This window comes from Siniperca chuatsi, linkage group LG7 (genome assembly GCF_020085105.1).
Source record: "Siniperca chuatsi isolate FFG_IHB_CAS linkage group LG7, ASM2008510v1, whole genome shotgun sequence".
Classification (NCBI taxonomy): Eukaryota; Metazoa; Chordata; class Actinopteri; order Centrarchiformes; family Sinipercidae; genus Siniperca; species Siniperca chuatsi.
In genome coordinates, this window is record NC_058048.1 from 16,365,180 (window position 1) to 16,381,302 (window position 16,123).

The following is a 16,123-nucleotide window of genomic DNA, read 5'->3' on the forward strand; positions in this document are numbered from 1 at the left end:
ACAAAGGCACTGATTTTACTTTCATAAAGTAATGGTTAGAACATTTTGCTGCTGGCTCCGGTTGTCCCTCAAAGGTGAGACGCTGGCAAAGTGTTGGAAGTATCCTGACAGCTGTTTATCATTTCACCAGGCGGTCTGGTAGAAACTGCTCCCACTGTAGAAATACTCATGTACAAGTCTGGATTGTACTAGTTTATAGAAAATTTGGGAGTATGCACTACTGAAGTATTAAAAGACAAAAGGGCGTTAAAGTGTGTCCTGCTTTATTACTTGATCTTAAGGCCCTATCTTGAAGAGGCTCGTTGTGTTGTGTTGTGATTTTATGTTGCAAATTCCCAAATTTTATCAAATTACCACACACAGCAAATCTGGGGCTATTGCAGCACAGTAAAACTGTACACACTGCACAAAGAGCAGGGGGGACGGGGGGTTAATAAGGGCCATGGAGCACCAAGACATGGCTATATATCCTTAACTTGGTCAGCTAGGAGTTGTGTACAGGCCACAGTGTGAGGGTGACTGACAGGAGCTGATGATATCAGGGGCAAACTGTCAGAGGTCAGTGAAATCTCTGATTGTGGTGTTGAAAACAGTAACAGCACTTGTGATTTATTTGGCTTTCCACTCAGCCATTGTTCCCATTTTATCCTCCAGTGCAGAAGAAAATCTACACTGTCCCAAAAAAATTATTCAAAAAGGAGTTTGTTAAAACTTTCGCATGTTGCTTTCCGTAGCGCCACGCTCAGTGGGAGGGGAAGTGCAACGCAAAGGCAAAGAGGTCAAGAGGAGGGGAGGAGGAAAACCACGTGTGATCACCACCATGTACAGCACTGTCCTTCCTCGGTAGACTTGTTTTTGTACGCTTGTACCCTTCGCATGTAGCCAGCTAGCCTGCGTTAGCCGGAGAAGCAGATTTTTTTGTATTTCTTTTACAGACTCGCATATTCAAGCAACGCTGCTGGGGGATTTGTGTTGCCACACTGACTGCCGACCATGGTGAGCAAGACAGATGACATCCCGGCGTCAGTGCCTAACTGTAATCCGGTTGATCTTGCGGATGAAGCCGGGGATGGAGCCCACGACAGCAAAGAAACCAGCAAGACACGTCTGAAGGATTCCTGCGGTTGTGGTGAGACTCTGCAGCAGACTGACTAATTCATATCTGCTGTTATAACACCTGACATACATATTAAATGCACTGATTACACCTTTCATAATGCATAGAGTAACAGGACAACTTCATACAGCCAGTATCCCTGCGCATTAACTGTTTTGTTGCATAGCATCCACTAAAGCTGGTGACATTTACCTCCATACTTTGTTGTGTGACCCAGACCCAAGGTGGTCTGTGGGGTTTGCCCCCCCCCCCCCCCCAATTATCTCCTTGGTAGCATCTCCAAGTTTAGAGGGTCCAGCTTCCACCTAGCAGCATCTGCTAATCAGCTGTCTGGTGTTAATAATGGTCTTAACTCATCTGTGCTAATTAGCAAGCCAGCAACCTCCACAGGATCCCATCAATTTCTACACCCATGGGTCTTAGCTATTAACACGTAGTCCAGCCTGACACTGCAAGCAAACTAGGGCTAACCCAAACAACTTAGCCGGTATGCTAACATTAGCCTCCTCATTCAGTTTGCAGCTAGTTAGCTCACTGGCTAATCAGCTAACTAGCAAGCAGCCGCTCTTGTCACGGTCAGCGTGTCGTGTCATGCTCCAAAAAGGACGAGCATAGGCACTGAAAACGGGTGTTTCTCAGGTAAAACATACCCCGGCTGTATAGCACATGGTTTGTTCACTTAATACAATGCAGCAGCTTGTGTTGTGCTAACTCGTATTGACGCACATGTTCGTTAACAGCATGTCAGAGGAATGAATTGAAGGTCACCTTCAGTGGAGCTGCACACTGCTCCCATGAACACAGGGGGGTTCTTACACATGGAGTTATTTTATCTAAGGTATATGTGCTCGATTAGCTATGTGAAAGATGGGTTACCTCGGTTTTTTTTATTTAAAAGTGCACTTTTAAGAGATGTCAGCTGGATGAAGTGCCCGGCGGTCGGTGGGAACAGGCTAACCGGCTTCCCCCCCCGCCGCCGCGGAAGATTGGATCGAGTGTCCCTCCTCGACCGGGAAGCGGAAGCTGGCTGTCGTAGAAAAAGTCATGATGGTGCATGCACAGTGAGAGGGAAGGTTACGCTAATAATACATGAACAGCCGTGTAAGCTGGTGAGTATACTGTAAGATAAAAGAAGTAGTGGTGGCGGCTTGCAGTGGAGCAGAAGCACAGTGTTGTTGGTAGACGCAGATTAAAGTGAGACGCGGACTGTCAGCCGGTGAAGTTAACGTTATACAACTTCTAGAGCACCAGAAGTCACTGCTGCAGCCTTGTCTGTGTCACATGTGGGACCTTGAGTTGTCTCTGTCTGTATCATTTCATAGGAAAACCCAGGCGAGAGTGTCTTGCTGCTTCCCCTGCCAGGGAATGAGCTTGTACTGCTTTGTGGATGAACTGCTGTGCTGATTGCAGGTTAATTCTTCTGGTTATCTGGCTGGGAGATGACTTATTGTATGTGCTGTTAAGTCTTTCAGCTTTCCCACAAGCCCACATGGAGCTGTGGATGCTCCATTTTACAGCTGAAACATTAGGCAATCAACAGAATAATTATTAGCTTATATTGGGATAACTGATTAACAGTTTGTATTTATTTTTGAAGCAAAATGCCACATATTCTCTGGTTCATGCTTCTCTTCTTTGTCTTATGTGATAATAAACTTAATAATGTTTAGTCTTGAAGTGTTGGTCAGACAAAACAAGCAACCTGATTGTCCAATCTTGCGCTTTAGGAATGGACATTTTATGGCCCAAATGAACAGAATTGAAATTTGTATGTTATGTATAAGAGACAGTAACAGGATCGATAGCCTAAACATGTCTGATTCCAAGGCTAACACTGGAGTGTCAGTGCAGAGTTGTAACAGGACATACTAGCAGCACATGGCAGAGCAGACAGATAGAGGTGAGGGTCATTGTTAGTGGTTTTAAGGGGCTTAATTCTCCCGTGGGGTGAAGAGTGACCTGGTTCATCCCAGGAATCACTGACACGCTGGCACTAATTCTCTCCTGGCTAGATGTCTTCCTCACCAGTCCACAGTCAAAGATACTGTATTTATCATCTATAGCAATGGTTCCTAAAATGTTTAGCTTGTGACCCCTTAATATAAAAGATCATCTGCATGCAACTCATGTTAGACTGTTTCATTTGAGTGCTTTATGGAGGCCTGAAGAGAATAAACGGCTGTACTTTCCTAGAAAAAAGGTCAGAGAAAAGTCTGAAAAATAGAATAATTAGTAGAATAAGTAGAATCATTTATTTATTTTTTAAATTTCCTTTATAAGTAATCATCTCATGACCGAAGCTGGGACCACTGATCTATATGTCATCTGGGTTTTTGATTTCCCTATGCATCTTTATAGTCTAGAGCTGCAACTAATGATTATTTTCATCATCATTAACTTGCTGGACATCAAAAAAACTGATACATATTTAATTGGCAGCAAGTCCTCATATTTGAGAAACTGAAACCAGAGAGTGTTTGGCATTTTTGCTTGTAAATGCCTTGAATGAATGAATTAATTAATTAATTATCAAATTATTATTTTTTTCTGTTGATCGACTAATTGATTAACTTAAACTCAATGTGTGCTGCCACTAAATTGTATGATAAAACTATCTTCAGATAGACTTGCATGCTATTTTATAGTTGAGGAATGTTTATTATTATCATTCACTGCTGGTGAATATTTAGTGATTCACTTACAAAGTCTTGTGTTCAGTCTTTGTTGCCATGAAATGATGCGGATGCATGACTCAGGGTCTGTCTGTCCACCAGGAGGTTGCCACCTTGTGGTGCAGCAAACCTGATTACAGACAGACCTTGTGTGTTGTTGTTGTTGTCTTCAGGGTTGTCTGGTTGGTTAATGTTGCCATGGCAGCAGCCAGGGTCTGGGGGGGGGTAAGATAGCTGGCTGCTGGATTTATTATTTTGTTGTTATCAAGAGAAGTGGGACGGGGCTAACGAACTGAAGAGAAGCTAAGATTTAGATAGATTTATCAATATGAGCTGGCAGTTTGATTCAGAGGAAGGTTTAGTGGGTCAGTCACAGGCTAAACCTGGCTTGCTGTTGTGTTTCATTGCGTCTGGTTTTTGCCTCAATACTGTCTTTACCTGATTGGTGTCCTTGTTTCATTGATTCCTTACCTTAACCTCGTGCCCTGCAGGTAACTGTCCAACCACGAGTGTGGGGTCATGACAATGTTCACCCCGCTGCTTAATGGTTTTGGTTGAAAGAGCCTCTCAGATCTGTTATTTTGTGTTCTGTTGTTTTTAACTGTTGTTAAAGTTGCAAATTAAAAATGAATAAAATGCAAATTACTGATGGAGAGTTGGTCCAGCTTTGGTACAAAGACATGGGTTTTAAAGAGGATTTAAGAAATTAATGCTGAGTTGAATATGTGTAAGCAGAATGGGTGATACTTCAGGCCATAATAGAAAACTAAGTCTTTGCTTTGAGTGAGATAAAATTATATTTTAACATAATGGCAATAGGGGTGGCTGATACAGAAGAGCATCTTTAACAGTGTGTGATGTTCTACAGAAAAGGAAAAAAATTACATAATAAATAAAACAATCCTGCTTAAGAATTTACAACAGTTGCTACATCAGTCTGATACAACCAGATATTACAGGGAGAGCCACCTCAGTAGAAACTGTATCTAAAACCTCTGATGGTTAACTACAAAGAATTAAGTTTTTGAATATCTACTCCATCACATTTGCTTTCAGAAAGTCTGAGTATCTTTAATGGATCCCCTCTGGATCCCTTAATGAAAATGATAACCAGAAACGAGTTTGGGCAATCCTGCCTCTTCCATCAGATCAGATTAAATGGATGTCGCACCCTAACATTCACCACCACCAAATTTCATTTCAACAGGAAATGTATCAAGGAAAAATCTTGATGCATCTTTATTTCTACTTTCTTCCCTTTTTAAAACAGTAGTAGACATGAGATTTGTCCCGTTCACTGTTAAACCATTCCCTTCTCTCTTCCTACTGAACTTTCTTCCATTGCTGTGGGGCAAAATGGGTCAGTTTTGCAACACATAGGCAGCTGGATTGCCTCATCAATCACAGTGCTTCTGGCACTATGTACTATTGCCTCTCTGATGTGGTGAATGCTGCTTGCTAAAAACTTAAAACTACCTTGTTTGATTTTCATCAGTACACCACACCACCTCCGCACTTTGTCCCTTATAACTGAACCACAATGGAATAAGCTAACTTCAAAGACAGCCCCAAAAGATCGCTGAAATATGGCAATTGTGTGTTTGTCTATTAAAGTGGCTATAATCGATATTTTGATAATAAAAATGTAATGACAATGACAATGTGAAATGGGATCACTTGTAGTGATGAACCTACAGAGAATTATCACCTGAAGCTGCAGCTCCCCTCGGCCTTACGGAGCCTTATACTGAGTTTCAGCTCATTGTTTATCTGTTGTCAATAAGCAACTGTTTGCTAACAAGTTCAACATATCAACTTGTTGATGATATGTCAATGTGGTGCCCACAGTTTGTTTTCGCTGCCCCCAAGTGACCAAAACAATCCGTTGAGAAGGAGAATTACTGAAGTAAACCATTAACATTGTCTCAGCCTCTCAGACAGAAAGAGCTCAGATCTGATAAGAAATTAAATGTTTCTGTACTGACACTGAAAACAAAGACAGCTACACTAAAACACTTAACACAGAGCCCTCATTCTCTTCTGGTTTCTAACATCGTTAACTCGGCGTGTTTTCTCTGAAGCCGTTGTGTTTGTTGTTCAGAGCGTGGCCGATTGCCCCTCTCTCTTGTGCTTCCTCCACCATTTCATTGCATTCCTTCCCACCCGGGGTCGTGGTCCAGTTATGAGGCTCCACCCCTCCCTCTGGCTCCTTCTCTTCAGTAACCCTGATGGTGTTTACCCTTGACAGTTAGCAAGGGCACACTGGCTGGCAGCAGTTGTGTCCCAGTGAGAGAAAACAGGTGTCCGACATCCACATCCTCTGCTCTGCTCCTTTGAATTAATGTAGCCGAGCGCTTCATTGTTATTCGTGTCGTTTTCTTCTCACCTTAACTGTTACTCTAGAAAGGGTGGGAAATATAATGCATGCATAGTTTGTATAATGAGACCAGGTCTTCATTCATTCATTAGCTCAGATTTTCATGGTTATTTTGTAAAGATAATGAGTAACTGTCATTTTGAGAGATCTAAGGAGTAAGAGCAGCTGCTGAATGGTTACTAGCTAACTTGCAGGTATTGTATTGTCACAATCAGCCATGCAAGTGACCAACAATTCCCTCTTGAGAATGCTGAAATCTTTTGTATTCAATCCCTCAAGGCTCCCTGGCTAAGCTGCCTCCAGTGTTGCAACAGTGTTGGTTTCAGCAGGTTGGTGTTGGAAATTAGGAACTTTCTGTCTAGATCAGCTGAAAAGAACGTCAAGTTACTTATTGTCGTGGAGTCTTCATTTGTATTTGAATTAAATGTACTAACACCACGGCACTAGCATACTGTAGCTGAGCTTTGTCGGCTCTGTTCACCCATTCATGAATATTTCATTAAGTCACTGGTAAGGTCATCCAGCCTCGGGTCTGTGTGCTTTGTCTGTGACCTGGCTGCCTGGCAGCGTCTGTGTGTTTTCATGTGGTAGAACACAGTCTGCTGTTTATGTTGTCATGATGGCTTGCTTTGCATGGCTGGCTGTCTAAAGGTGGTGTTCCCTGTTGATCAGATTATTGACTAATGGCAGCTGTAGCTTGTAGAGAACAGAGCTGTTTGTCCACAACACATCTGATAGCAGTTGAAGATTTAGAGTGTAGTTCTCTGCCTGTAATGTGTTGTTTCTGAGTCATGCAAGTGGTTTGAATGCTTTTTAACTGTATCTTTGTTCAGAGTTGTGAGATTTTCCAGCACAAGATGTAAAGTTCACCGATGACCCGTTGTGTCTCTCCCATTGCAGGGCACAGTGCAGATACAGCTATGGTGAATGGTGACAGGGCTCATGGGCACACGGAGGAGGCAGAATCAAAGCAGGATGGGAACGGTGAGACGGACGGAGGAGAGGATTCTAACGAACAGGAAGTGATAGTGATCCAGGACACAGGTTTCACCGTTAAGATCCAGGCACCTGGAACAGAGCCATTTGACCTGCAGGTAATTTGCTCTTCACAAACAGCAATTCATTAGGCCTTGGTAAAATACTTTGTAACCTGAACTATATTTCTACCATTTAGCTGGCGATTGTCACGACAGAGAGAGAAGCTATTACCGGCATGATAACTTTCCAGAGTTGTAAAATCCTGTCTCATGATATTATAAACCGCTGTGCAGTGTTTTGTCGTCAGATGAGCTTCCAAACTAATACTCAAACTGGCCTTTCTGGATCATATGAGATGGAAATGGATACTGGTTCAGGACTGTTTTTTTGGTCTGAACAGCAGGTTACACTGCAGTGTGAACATAAGCAATGTTTTCCCTTTTAATAGAAAAAAAGACAATTCACCTGAACAATATACCTCAAGCTGCACATATTTCTGAAGCTGTACTCCACACTATTTCATCTCCCTCCCTCCCCCACATCAGGTCTCTCCCCAGGAAATGGTACAGGAGATCCATCAGGTGTTGATGGACCGCGAGGACACCTGCCATCGCACCTGCTTCTCCCTGCAGCTGGACGGAAATGTGCTGGACAACTTTGCTGAGCTCAAGTCCATTGAGGGCCTGCAGGAGGGCTCGCTGCTCAAAGTGGTGGAAGGTCAGATTCAGAGGCTTTTATTCACACTTGGCTTTGTCTTGGTCTTGTGGTGCAAAGCTGTTATCACATTACTTACATTGTTTTAGCCAGGTATGTAGTGAACGTTTACCTATTTAAAAGACAATAATCACAGTCATTGTCCTCACTGAAAGACTAAGTACCTGATCATTAAATATCAAATGTATGTTAAGGGTGTACATAAAGCTGCAGACTGTAACCTTCTACACATTGAAACTACAGCAGAGATGACAAAACATCTAGTGTTGCATTTCACCTCTTCCTTGTTATGCAATTAAACTGTCGTTGACTAATCAGGTACTGTGAAAAAAGATATACCATTTAATTAAGGTGATAAAGTCAGACAGCATGGACAGGTGCAACCTGACAAACCTGTTCAACGTTTCTCAACGTCAACCACAATAAATCTGGTGGTGTTAGTGTTTCACCATTGAGCTTTAATGATTTGCTATCAAAGATTAAGCTGAATTGAGTTATAGTTCATTACAAGTGTTCATTAGCCTGATCTGTAACTCGCCAAACCTACCGTGTCACCTTTTACACCCTTTGGGTTTCTTTTATTTCTCTTTTCTCCAGAACCCTACACAGTGCGCGAGGCCCGCATCCATGTGCGTCACATCAGAGACCTGCTGAAAAGTCTGGACCCCTCGGACGCCTACAATGGAGTGGACTGCAACTCCCTCTCCTTCCTCAGTATCTTCACTGATGGAGACCTCGGAGGTATGGCACTGTCTGAGACATTTATGTCCAACCGTCTGGAACATGCATTTTAATGTGTCCTGCATGGATGTAGCGACATGTAGGTGGACTGCAGACGTTCACCTTGCTTGTTTTCATGTGACTGCAGATAGTGGTAAGCGCAAGAAAAAGGGCAATGAGCTGGAGCAGATTGACTGCACCCCCCCAGAGCACATCCTGCCTGGCAGCAAAGATCGCCCCCTGGTGCCACTCCAGCCACAGAACAAGGACTGGAAGGTGAGGAGCAGCTCAGCCTCGGCCCTACATGTGGTCCGATCTGAAAGTCTCAGTAGTTGAATAAGAGACTGAATTATAAAATTCTTTCCTTTGGCTAATGGTTTTAACACCCCCAACAGCCTATGCAGTGCCTGAAGGTCCTGACCATGAGCGGCTGGAACCCTCCACCTGGAAACAGGAAGATGCACGGTGACCTCATGTACCTGTACATGGTGACTGTGGAGGAACGCCACGTCAGCGTCACTGCCTCTACACGCGGCTTCTACCTCAACCAGTCAGTCAACATCTCAGCCTTGTATCTCCTTACAGCTCCTGATGTTTTCACTGCAGTGGACTCTCTACCATTAAGCTCCATAATCTCTTGATACATAGTTTATACACAAAGTATTTGGCAGTCACTATTATGCAGAGTGACCTGCGGTTCTTCATAGTGTTCAAGATGCCATTATGTGAAGATATTTAGCAGCAGTCCATCCTATAATTAGCTGATCATAAGTGTGAGTTACTCTGTGAGTAACAGAGGACAGGGTGTTAAGCGCTGCATGCAAGCACAAGCAGTGGTGTATTAACAGTTTCAGGATCCTAATTTTAGATAAGTTTTTTAATGCCAGCGAGGACTTAGCAGTCAAATTAATGAGGTCTAATTGGATTACACAGGAAAGCAGAATTGGGAAAGATGCTGTGGCGTTTGGAGCAGAGTTATCTTTCTGTTTCTAACAACTTGATCACAACCATTATAATTGGCAGAGCTACCTTCCTACAGGAAAACTGCTTCCTATCCAGGCTTTATTAGTTGTGAAGGTGTTAGTACACTCATGGCAATAAACGATTGCTGTCCTCCCCTCCTCCTTTTCATTGTCATAGATATTTATGTTATTTGTTACAAAAAAGCCACAATAACAAGCCATAATAATGTGAATAATAATAGTTGTGTCTGTGTGTATTCCAGATCGACTACCTACAACTTCAACCCTAAGCCAGCCAATCCCAGCTTCCTGAGCCATTCTCTGGTGGAGCTGCTGAGCCAGATCAGCCCTGCCTTCAAGAAGAACTTCACTGCCCTGCAAAAGAAACGGTAAAAACTTCTCTTTGCCTTTAGTTTCCCTAAATGTTTTTTCTGCTGCCAGTGGTCAAATCCCCTTCAGACTGAATGACTTCATTGTGTTTGAGGAATTCAACGCAACAAAGTCCATGCGTATCCTCTGTGGTAGGATGAAAAGTTATCTTTTCTAATACTTCAGTGTCTCCCTGCTGATCCACAACCTCTGTTCTCCACTCTTTCTGTACTGTACGTTACTATTGTTGCATTTCTCTTTTGAAGTGCTTCTGTTCTGCGATCATTCTTAATTCTTTCATTCATTAACTTTATTTAACCAGGTGGTAGGTCAAAGTCATAAAGCACAATAACTAATAATATGACATAATATAACGAACAACATAATAATAAAACAAACCAAACAACACAAAATAATAACAAGAAATATGGCCAGGACTCTGTAGTTCTCGTTATGGATTGGTTATAATTTTGGTGATGTAGGAACACAAAAAGCAAACTTCAGATAAATTGCCCAAGATGTACGAAAAGAGACCACGCAAGTGATGCCTTTTTCCTCTTTTTTACTGTGTTTTTGCTGCAGGGTCCAGAGACACCCGTTTGAGAGGATAGCCACACCTTTCCAGGTGTACAGCTGGACAGCTCCGCAGGTAGACCACGCAATGGACTGTGTTCGAGCTGAGGACGCCTACACCTCCCGCCTGGGTTATGAGGAGCACATACCTGGACAGGTAGCTGAACACAGCAGCACATCAGATATATATATATATATATATATAATGTTTTTCCAGGATTAATACGTTTTTTTTGTGCTGATGTGTCTTCAGACCAGAGATTGGAACGAGGAGCTGCAGACCACCAGAGAGCTGCCCCGGAAGAACCTGCCTGAACGCCTGCTGAGGGAGAGGGCCATATTCAAGGTACTGCCTTCTCGTCCTTTGTGTCCCATTGTGTGAATGTACTTCAGGTTATAGCGACTTTATTTGTTAAAACAGATGTTAAATCAGCCTTCAAGCACAAAATCTGCCTTTTACACAACAAACAGATGATACTGAATCACCCAAACTGCTGACTCACTCTGCTGATGGACAGTGTCGTGTAAATGTGTAGCTTTTTAATGTGTAACAGCTTCTTCTTCTTCTAAATTGCTAATACCTCCTGTTTTTGTTTTTTTTCTCCTGCAGGTCCACAGTGACTTTGCGGCAGCTGCCACTCGAGGCGCCATGGCAGTCATTGATGGGAACGTAATGGCCATCAACCCCGGTGAGGAAACACGCATGCAAATGTTCATCTGGAACAACATCTTCTTCAGCCTGGGCTTTGATGTGCGGGACCACTATCGTGAGCTGGGTGGAGATGCCGCTGCCCACGCCGCGCCCACCAATGACTTGAATGGAGTACGAGCTTACGGGGCAGTGGATGTGGAGGGTCTGTACACTCTGGGGACAGTAGTGGTGGACTACAGAGGCTACCGTGTCACCGCCCAGTCCATCATCCCAGGTATCCTGGAGCGTGAGCAGGAGCAGAGCGTCATCTACGGCTCCATTGACTTTGGAAAGACGGTTGTGTCTCACAGCAAATACCTGGAGCTGCTGGAGAAGACCAGCAGGCCACTCAAGGTCAGTAACACGACTCAAGGGATTATGTTAATTTGTGGATAATCTCACAGTAATTTCACAGTACATACTTTTTGTGTTAAACGACAAGTCTGGTGATATTCTATATTTTTCTTATTGTCAAGAAATCCCATGAAAACACCCAAACCAAAAATGAATTGATCCTACTAATATGTATTTCTCGTGTAGCCAAAGCCATATATATTACTATTCTGTGACCTCAATTAATATAAAGAAATATATATAAAAAAATGCATCAGTGAGTTACACCATTACACTGGGGGGCCCATGTTCACGAGTCACTCCCACATACACATCCTGCTGTAGTAAAAACTCGCTAGAGCACCAAATGTGTATTAATCCACAGCTGAAAATAGTCCCCAACAAGTGTACTCCTGTTTGAGAAACGTTTGTCAAAAGTATTTATTTGTGCTCACTTTTTAAAGATGTATGTCTCTAACTGAGATGCTAGGCAAGTGTGAAAGACTCTTTTATTTGTTGACACTATTCGCAGCCTTATTCTTTAAGGCCTGTTTTTCTGATTATATTGAGGCTGACAAACACCACCACTACTGTGCATTCAGATCCTTTTTCTCTCCAACATGTTAATTCTGTGACATACTGGGTATAAATTGTAGGTCCAGAGACACAACGTGTTGAACGAGAAAAACGAGACAGTGGAGCTGTGCTCTTCTGTCGAGTGTAAGGGCATCATCGGAAATGATGGCCGCCACTATATTCTGGACCTTCTTCGTACCTTCCCTCCTGACCTCAACTTCCTGCCTGTCGATGGAGAGGAGCTGCCTCCAGAGAGTCAGCGCCAAGGCTTCCCCCGCCAGCACCGCCACCGCCTGGCTTGTCTACGCCAAGAGCTCATCGAGGCGTTTGTTGAGCACAGGTAGGTGTCTGCGCTGGTGTGCATCATCACATTTCCATCATCAGGAGAGTTTTCTACATGTCGATTCTGTCCCTCCCCAGATATCTTCTCTTCATGAAGATGGCAGCGTTGCAGCTCATGCAACAGAAAGCAAACAAGGACACTAAGACTAATACACCTGCTCTCACAGAAACCTCTGAAACAACATCAGAAAGCAATGCTGATACAACCCAGACACCGACCACTGCATCAGATTCTCTCAGTGCAGCAGAGGTCTCCACGGACAGCACAAGCCAGACAGTCAACATCACCTCTGTTGCCTCACAGGCAGCGACTGACAGTGAAGAAAACTCTTCAAAGCCCGCCACAAACGGGCCTCTAGACCTCGCAGCCACCCAAAATGGGGAGTGCAAGAGCCCACTGGAGGGTAAGGAGCTTGAGGAAAGTATTCCAGGATTAGCTCAGGCCAAAGAGCTGGCGGAGACCTTAGTTGCCGAAGATGGATCATGTATTGGTATGTCCAAGTACCCCAAAACATAAGGCCAGGACAATGCAGGGAGAGCTACTCTGGTGGATAATTGCATAGAAAAAGTGTTATCAGAGAAGTATTTAACCAAGAATCTGTTGTCTTGACGCAGCTAATTTTAGACAAAGTGCCTTTGTGTGTGTGTGTCCATAGGATTGGAGTAGTAGAGTATCAGGTAGAGCAATAAAATATCACGTACTGTTGTAGTGGCTTCTTTCCACCAGGCTAGCTGTCCCTGCTCAGTCCTCAGCCTGCAGTGGGGGAAGAGTGTTGGCCCCCACTCAGCCATCTCTTACTGTTCCAGCCTGCCTTTGCTGTGGGATTTGACATAATAAACTGAATGTCCATTAATCCAAATGTGTGTTGGAACGCAGAAATAATCTCATGTTCGATGATTTGTGTGCTGCTCAGTTGATCCTAAATCACAGTAATGTGCTTGTTAAACAGACATAATCTGTAGTGTTTCTAGTTGTCTATCAACAGCTTTGAAATGGTGGTGGGTACTCGAATAAGGCCATGTCTACAGTAAGCTAAAATTGTCTTTAAAATGTCATGGAATTACAAGATCAGTGATACACTCTGTAGTGTGTGATCAGCTTTCAGTATTGGCTCATCAACTCGGGCAAGTGATCACACTGAGTTGGAGGTGACAGAAAATTGGATTTTTGACATTATTGAGCCACAGTAGTCATACCTCTGTTTTCCCCCATACATATAAAAAGAGTGATGCAGCTGGGGGGAAACAAACACTGGCTTTATGTGGACATGGTTTAAACTTAGCACTTTTTCAGGTATGTTGACATGATGTGTCTTTTGCCATAACTTTTAACATTTTTGCATCTTTTCCTCGTATCTGGTCCTAATCAAACAGATCCCAAAAGCCGTGAGGTGGTCCTCAACGCCTGCAAAGCAGTAGGCTCCATCAGCAACACATCTTTTGACATTCGCTTCAACCCCGACATCTTCTCCCCAGGTAAGCACGACAAGGATGACTAGTCACAAATGCACTGTGAAAAAGCTTGACAATAGCTTCGCAGCGTGTGAACAATGAGAGCTATTATATACAAATTGGTTTATTGATATTGAAATGAGCAATGTCGCCATAAAAAGGAGGCAGTCAAGAATAAAAATAATCTTTTTCAGCAACATTATATAAAGCAGCGAGAGGTTGAGAAATATTTGGATTCTTATTCTCAGGCATGAAACCTAAAACCAAAAGCTGCAGCACTCAGACCACTAGTTTCACCGTTTGTGGATTATTCAGGCTGGTTAGTGATGATACATGGAGAAGATTTTAGGGTAGCTTTAGTATTTAGTAGTAGTGACTTCATTTTTTTTTTTTTTTTTTTTTTTTTAAGGCTGAAATCAAACAGATTGTTTCAAGACCAACCAGTCAAAGACAAAAAAATGAATTCAGGTGATCAGTGCTCAGCTCAAAATATTTTTGTAAGACGAGAAAAAACATTATGAAACTGCAGTGTATCACCTTAGAAAATAATTAAACTCTTACCCTTTTTTAGTTGAAGAGCAGCCAAGACAACTGTAGTTTTTAATCAATTTTTCCGAACTGTCAGATTTGTCAGTCTAATTTCCTACCTTTTCTAGCCCATTTGGCTCCTAATTATCTCTGGAGTGATAAGGGAGTGAATGACACTTGTTAAGCACAGAAGTGACCGTGTGTGTGTGTGTGTGTGTGTGTGTGTGTGTGTGTGTGTGTGTGTGTGTGTGTGTGTTGAACCAGGAGTGCGTTTCCCAGACGACAGCACAGATGATGTTCAGAAGCAGAAGCAGCTTCTCAAAGATGCTGCTGCTTTCCTGGTGTCCTGTCAGATCCCATCACTGGTCGGTGACACAGACACTCCCACAAATCTAGCAGGGGTTGAATTTTTTGGTTGTGTATCTGAGTTTAAAGCCATATATGTATGTGTGTGTGTTTTATGACCAGGTTAAAGACTGTTTGGACCACAGCGCTCTGCCCATGGATGGGGCCACACTGACCGAGGCCTTGCGCCAGAGAGGCATCAATGTTCGCTATTTGGGCAATGTTCTGGAGTTTGTGGACAAGACCCCCGCCAAAGCCCAGCTGGAGCACTTCTATGTGAGTCTGAACCCATGAATCCAAACTCCGCTGTCACATACTTTGTGTCCTTATGTTTCTCATTCTAATATCTACTTTTTCCATACCTTAGAGAATAGGAATCAGTGAGCTGATCACCAGATGTGCAAAACATATCTTCAAGACATATCTCCAGGTTGGTAACATTCAACATGCATCATCTAGCCTCCTTAAAAGACAAACCTACATTTATTTTGATTAATATATTTTCTAATTTTTCTTCATCGTGCAGGGTGTGGAGTTGTCTGCCCTCTCTGCCGCTGTAAGCCATTTCCTAAACTGCTTCCTGAGCTCCTTCCCTGACGCTGTCGCACACCTGCCTCCTGACGAGCTGGTGTCACGCCGCAAAAGCCGCAAACGTCGCAACAGGGTCCCCGGCGGCGGTGACAACACGGCGTGGGCCAGCCTGACGCCCAGCGAGTTATGGAAGAACATTGCCTCTGAGGCCCAGAGCTACTATCACTTCACCCTACAGTGGTGAGGGGCCCATCTGTTCATGTGAAACAAATGTTAAAGCTCTCTTTTAACGCTTTATCATTTCCATTCTGTGTGCGTTTTTTTATTGGTGACAAATTATGTCTTGAAATTTTCTTGCGCAGTGAAAGTGCGGACCAAGTGGTGGAGAAATACGGCCTCCAGAAAATCACTCTACTCAGAGAAATTTCAGTCAAAACTGGCATCCAGGTAACACTCATTCAGTTTATAGTGACCCCCGACGCCTCTTCAAATGGCCTTCGTGATGTTTCTTGTGCTTTTCATTTGCCTTCTAGATCCTGATAAAGGAGTATAACTTTGACAGCCGCCACAAGCCTGCCTTCACAGAGGAGGACATCCTGAATATTTTCCCTGTTGTGAAGCATGTGAACCCCAAAGCCTCAGATGCCTTCCACTTCTTCCAGAGTGGACAGGCCAAAGTGCAGCAAGGTGAGACCTGTTTATGTCAAAATATTGAGCCGTACATAAACATTTACAGACCTGAACACACAAACATTTTGGAATGAAAAATCTTAACTGCATTGATGAAGCAAACTAGCCAGTTCAGCTGATCTGACTGATCTAAATGTGTCTCACTACCCTTCC

At 43.3% G+C, this 16,123-nt stretch overlaps 1 protein-coding gene across 5 annotated transcripts in view; it reads left to right on the forward strand.

Annotated features, from left to right (window-relative positions):
• Positions 1–735: 735 nt before the first annotated feature.
• The window catches only part of cluha (clustered mitochondria (cluA/CLU1) homolog a), a 22,647-nt gene continuing 7,259 nt past the window's right edge, over positions 736–16,123 (forward strand). Inside the window, exons 1-20 of one of the 5 annotated variants that reach the window (XM_044202184.1) lie at positions 736–843; positions 936–1,129; positions 7,067–7,260; positions 7,690–7,861; positions 8,456–8,599; positions 8,727–8,854; positions 8,974–9,128; positions 9,804–9,929; positions 10,492–10,639; positions 10,736–10,828; positions 11,093–11,527; positions 12,163–12,422; positions 12,503–12,915; positions 13,799–13,900; positions 14,669–14,769; positions 14,873–15,025; positions 15,117–15,179; positions 15,276–15,520; positions 15,643–15,727; positions 15,814–15,967. In XM_044202184.1, coding sequence (XP_044058119.1) covers positions 994–1,129; positions 7,067–7,260; positions 7,690–7,861; positions 8,456–8,599; positions 8,727–8,854; positions 8,974–9,128; positions 9,804–9,929; positions 10,492–10,639; positions 10,736–10,828; positions 11,093–11,527; positions 12,163–12,422; positions 12,503–12,915; positions 13,799–13,900; positions 14,669–14,769; positions 14,873–15,025; positions 15,117–15,179; positions 15,276–15,520; positions 15,643–15,727; positions 15,814–15,967 — 3,307 coding nt within the window. In that variant the 5' untranslated portion in view covers positions 736–843; positions 936–993. Of the gene's footprint in view, positions 1,130–1,629; positions 1,757–2,080; positions 2,227–2,503; positions 2,528–7,066; positions 7,261–7,689; positions 7,862–8,455; positions 8,600–8,726; positions 8,855–8,973; positions 9,129–9,803; positions 9,930–10,491; positions 10,640–10,735; positions 10,829–11,092; positions 11,528–12,162; positions 12,423–12,502; positions 12,916–13,798; positions 13,901–14,668; positions 14,770–14,872; positions 15,026–15,116; positions 15,180–15,275; positions 15,521–15,642; positions 15,728–15,813; positions 15,968–16,123 lie in introns of those variants that run through there. The other 4 variants (XM_044202185.1, XM_044202187.1, XM_044202186.1 and 1 more) reach the window with 4 other exon arrangements.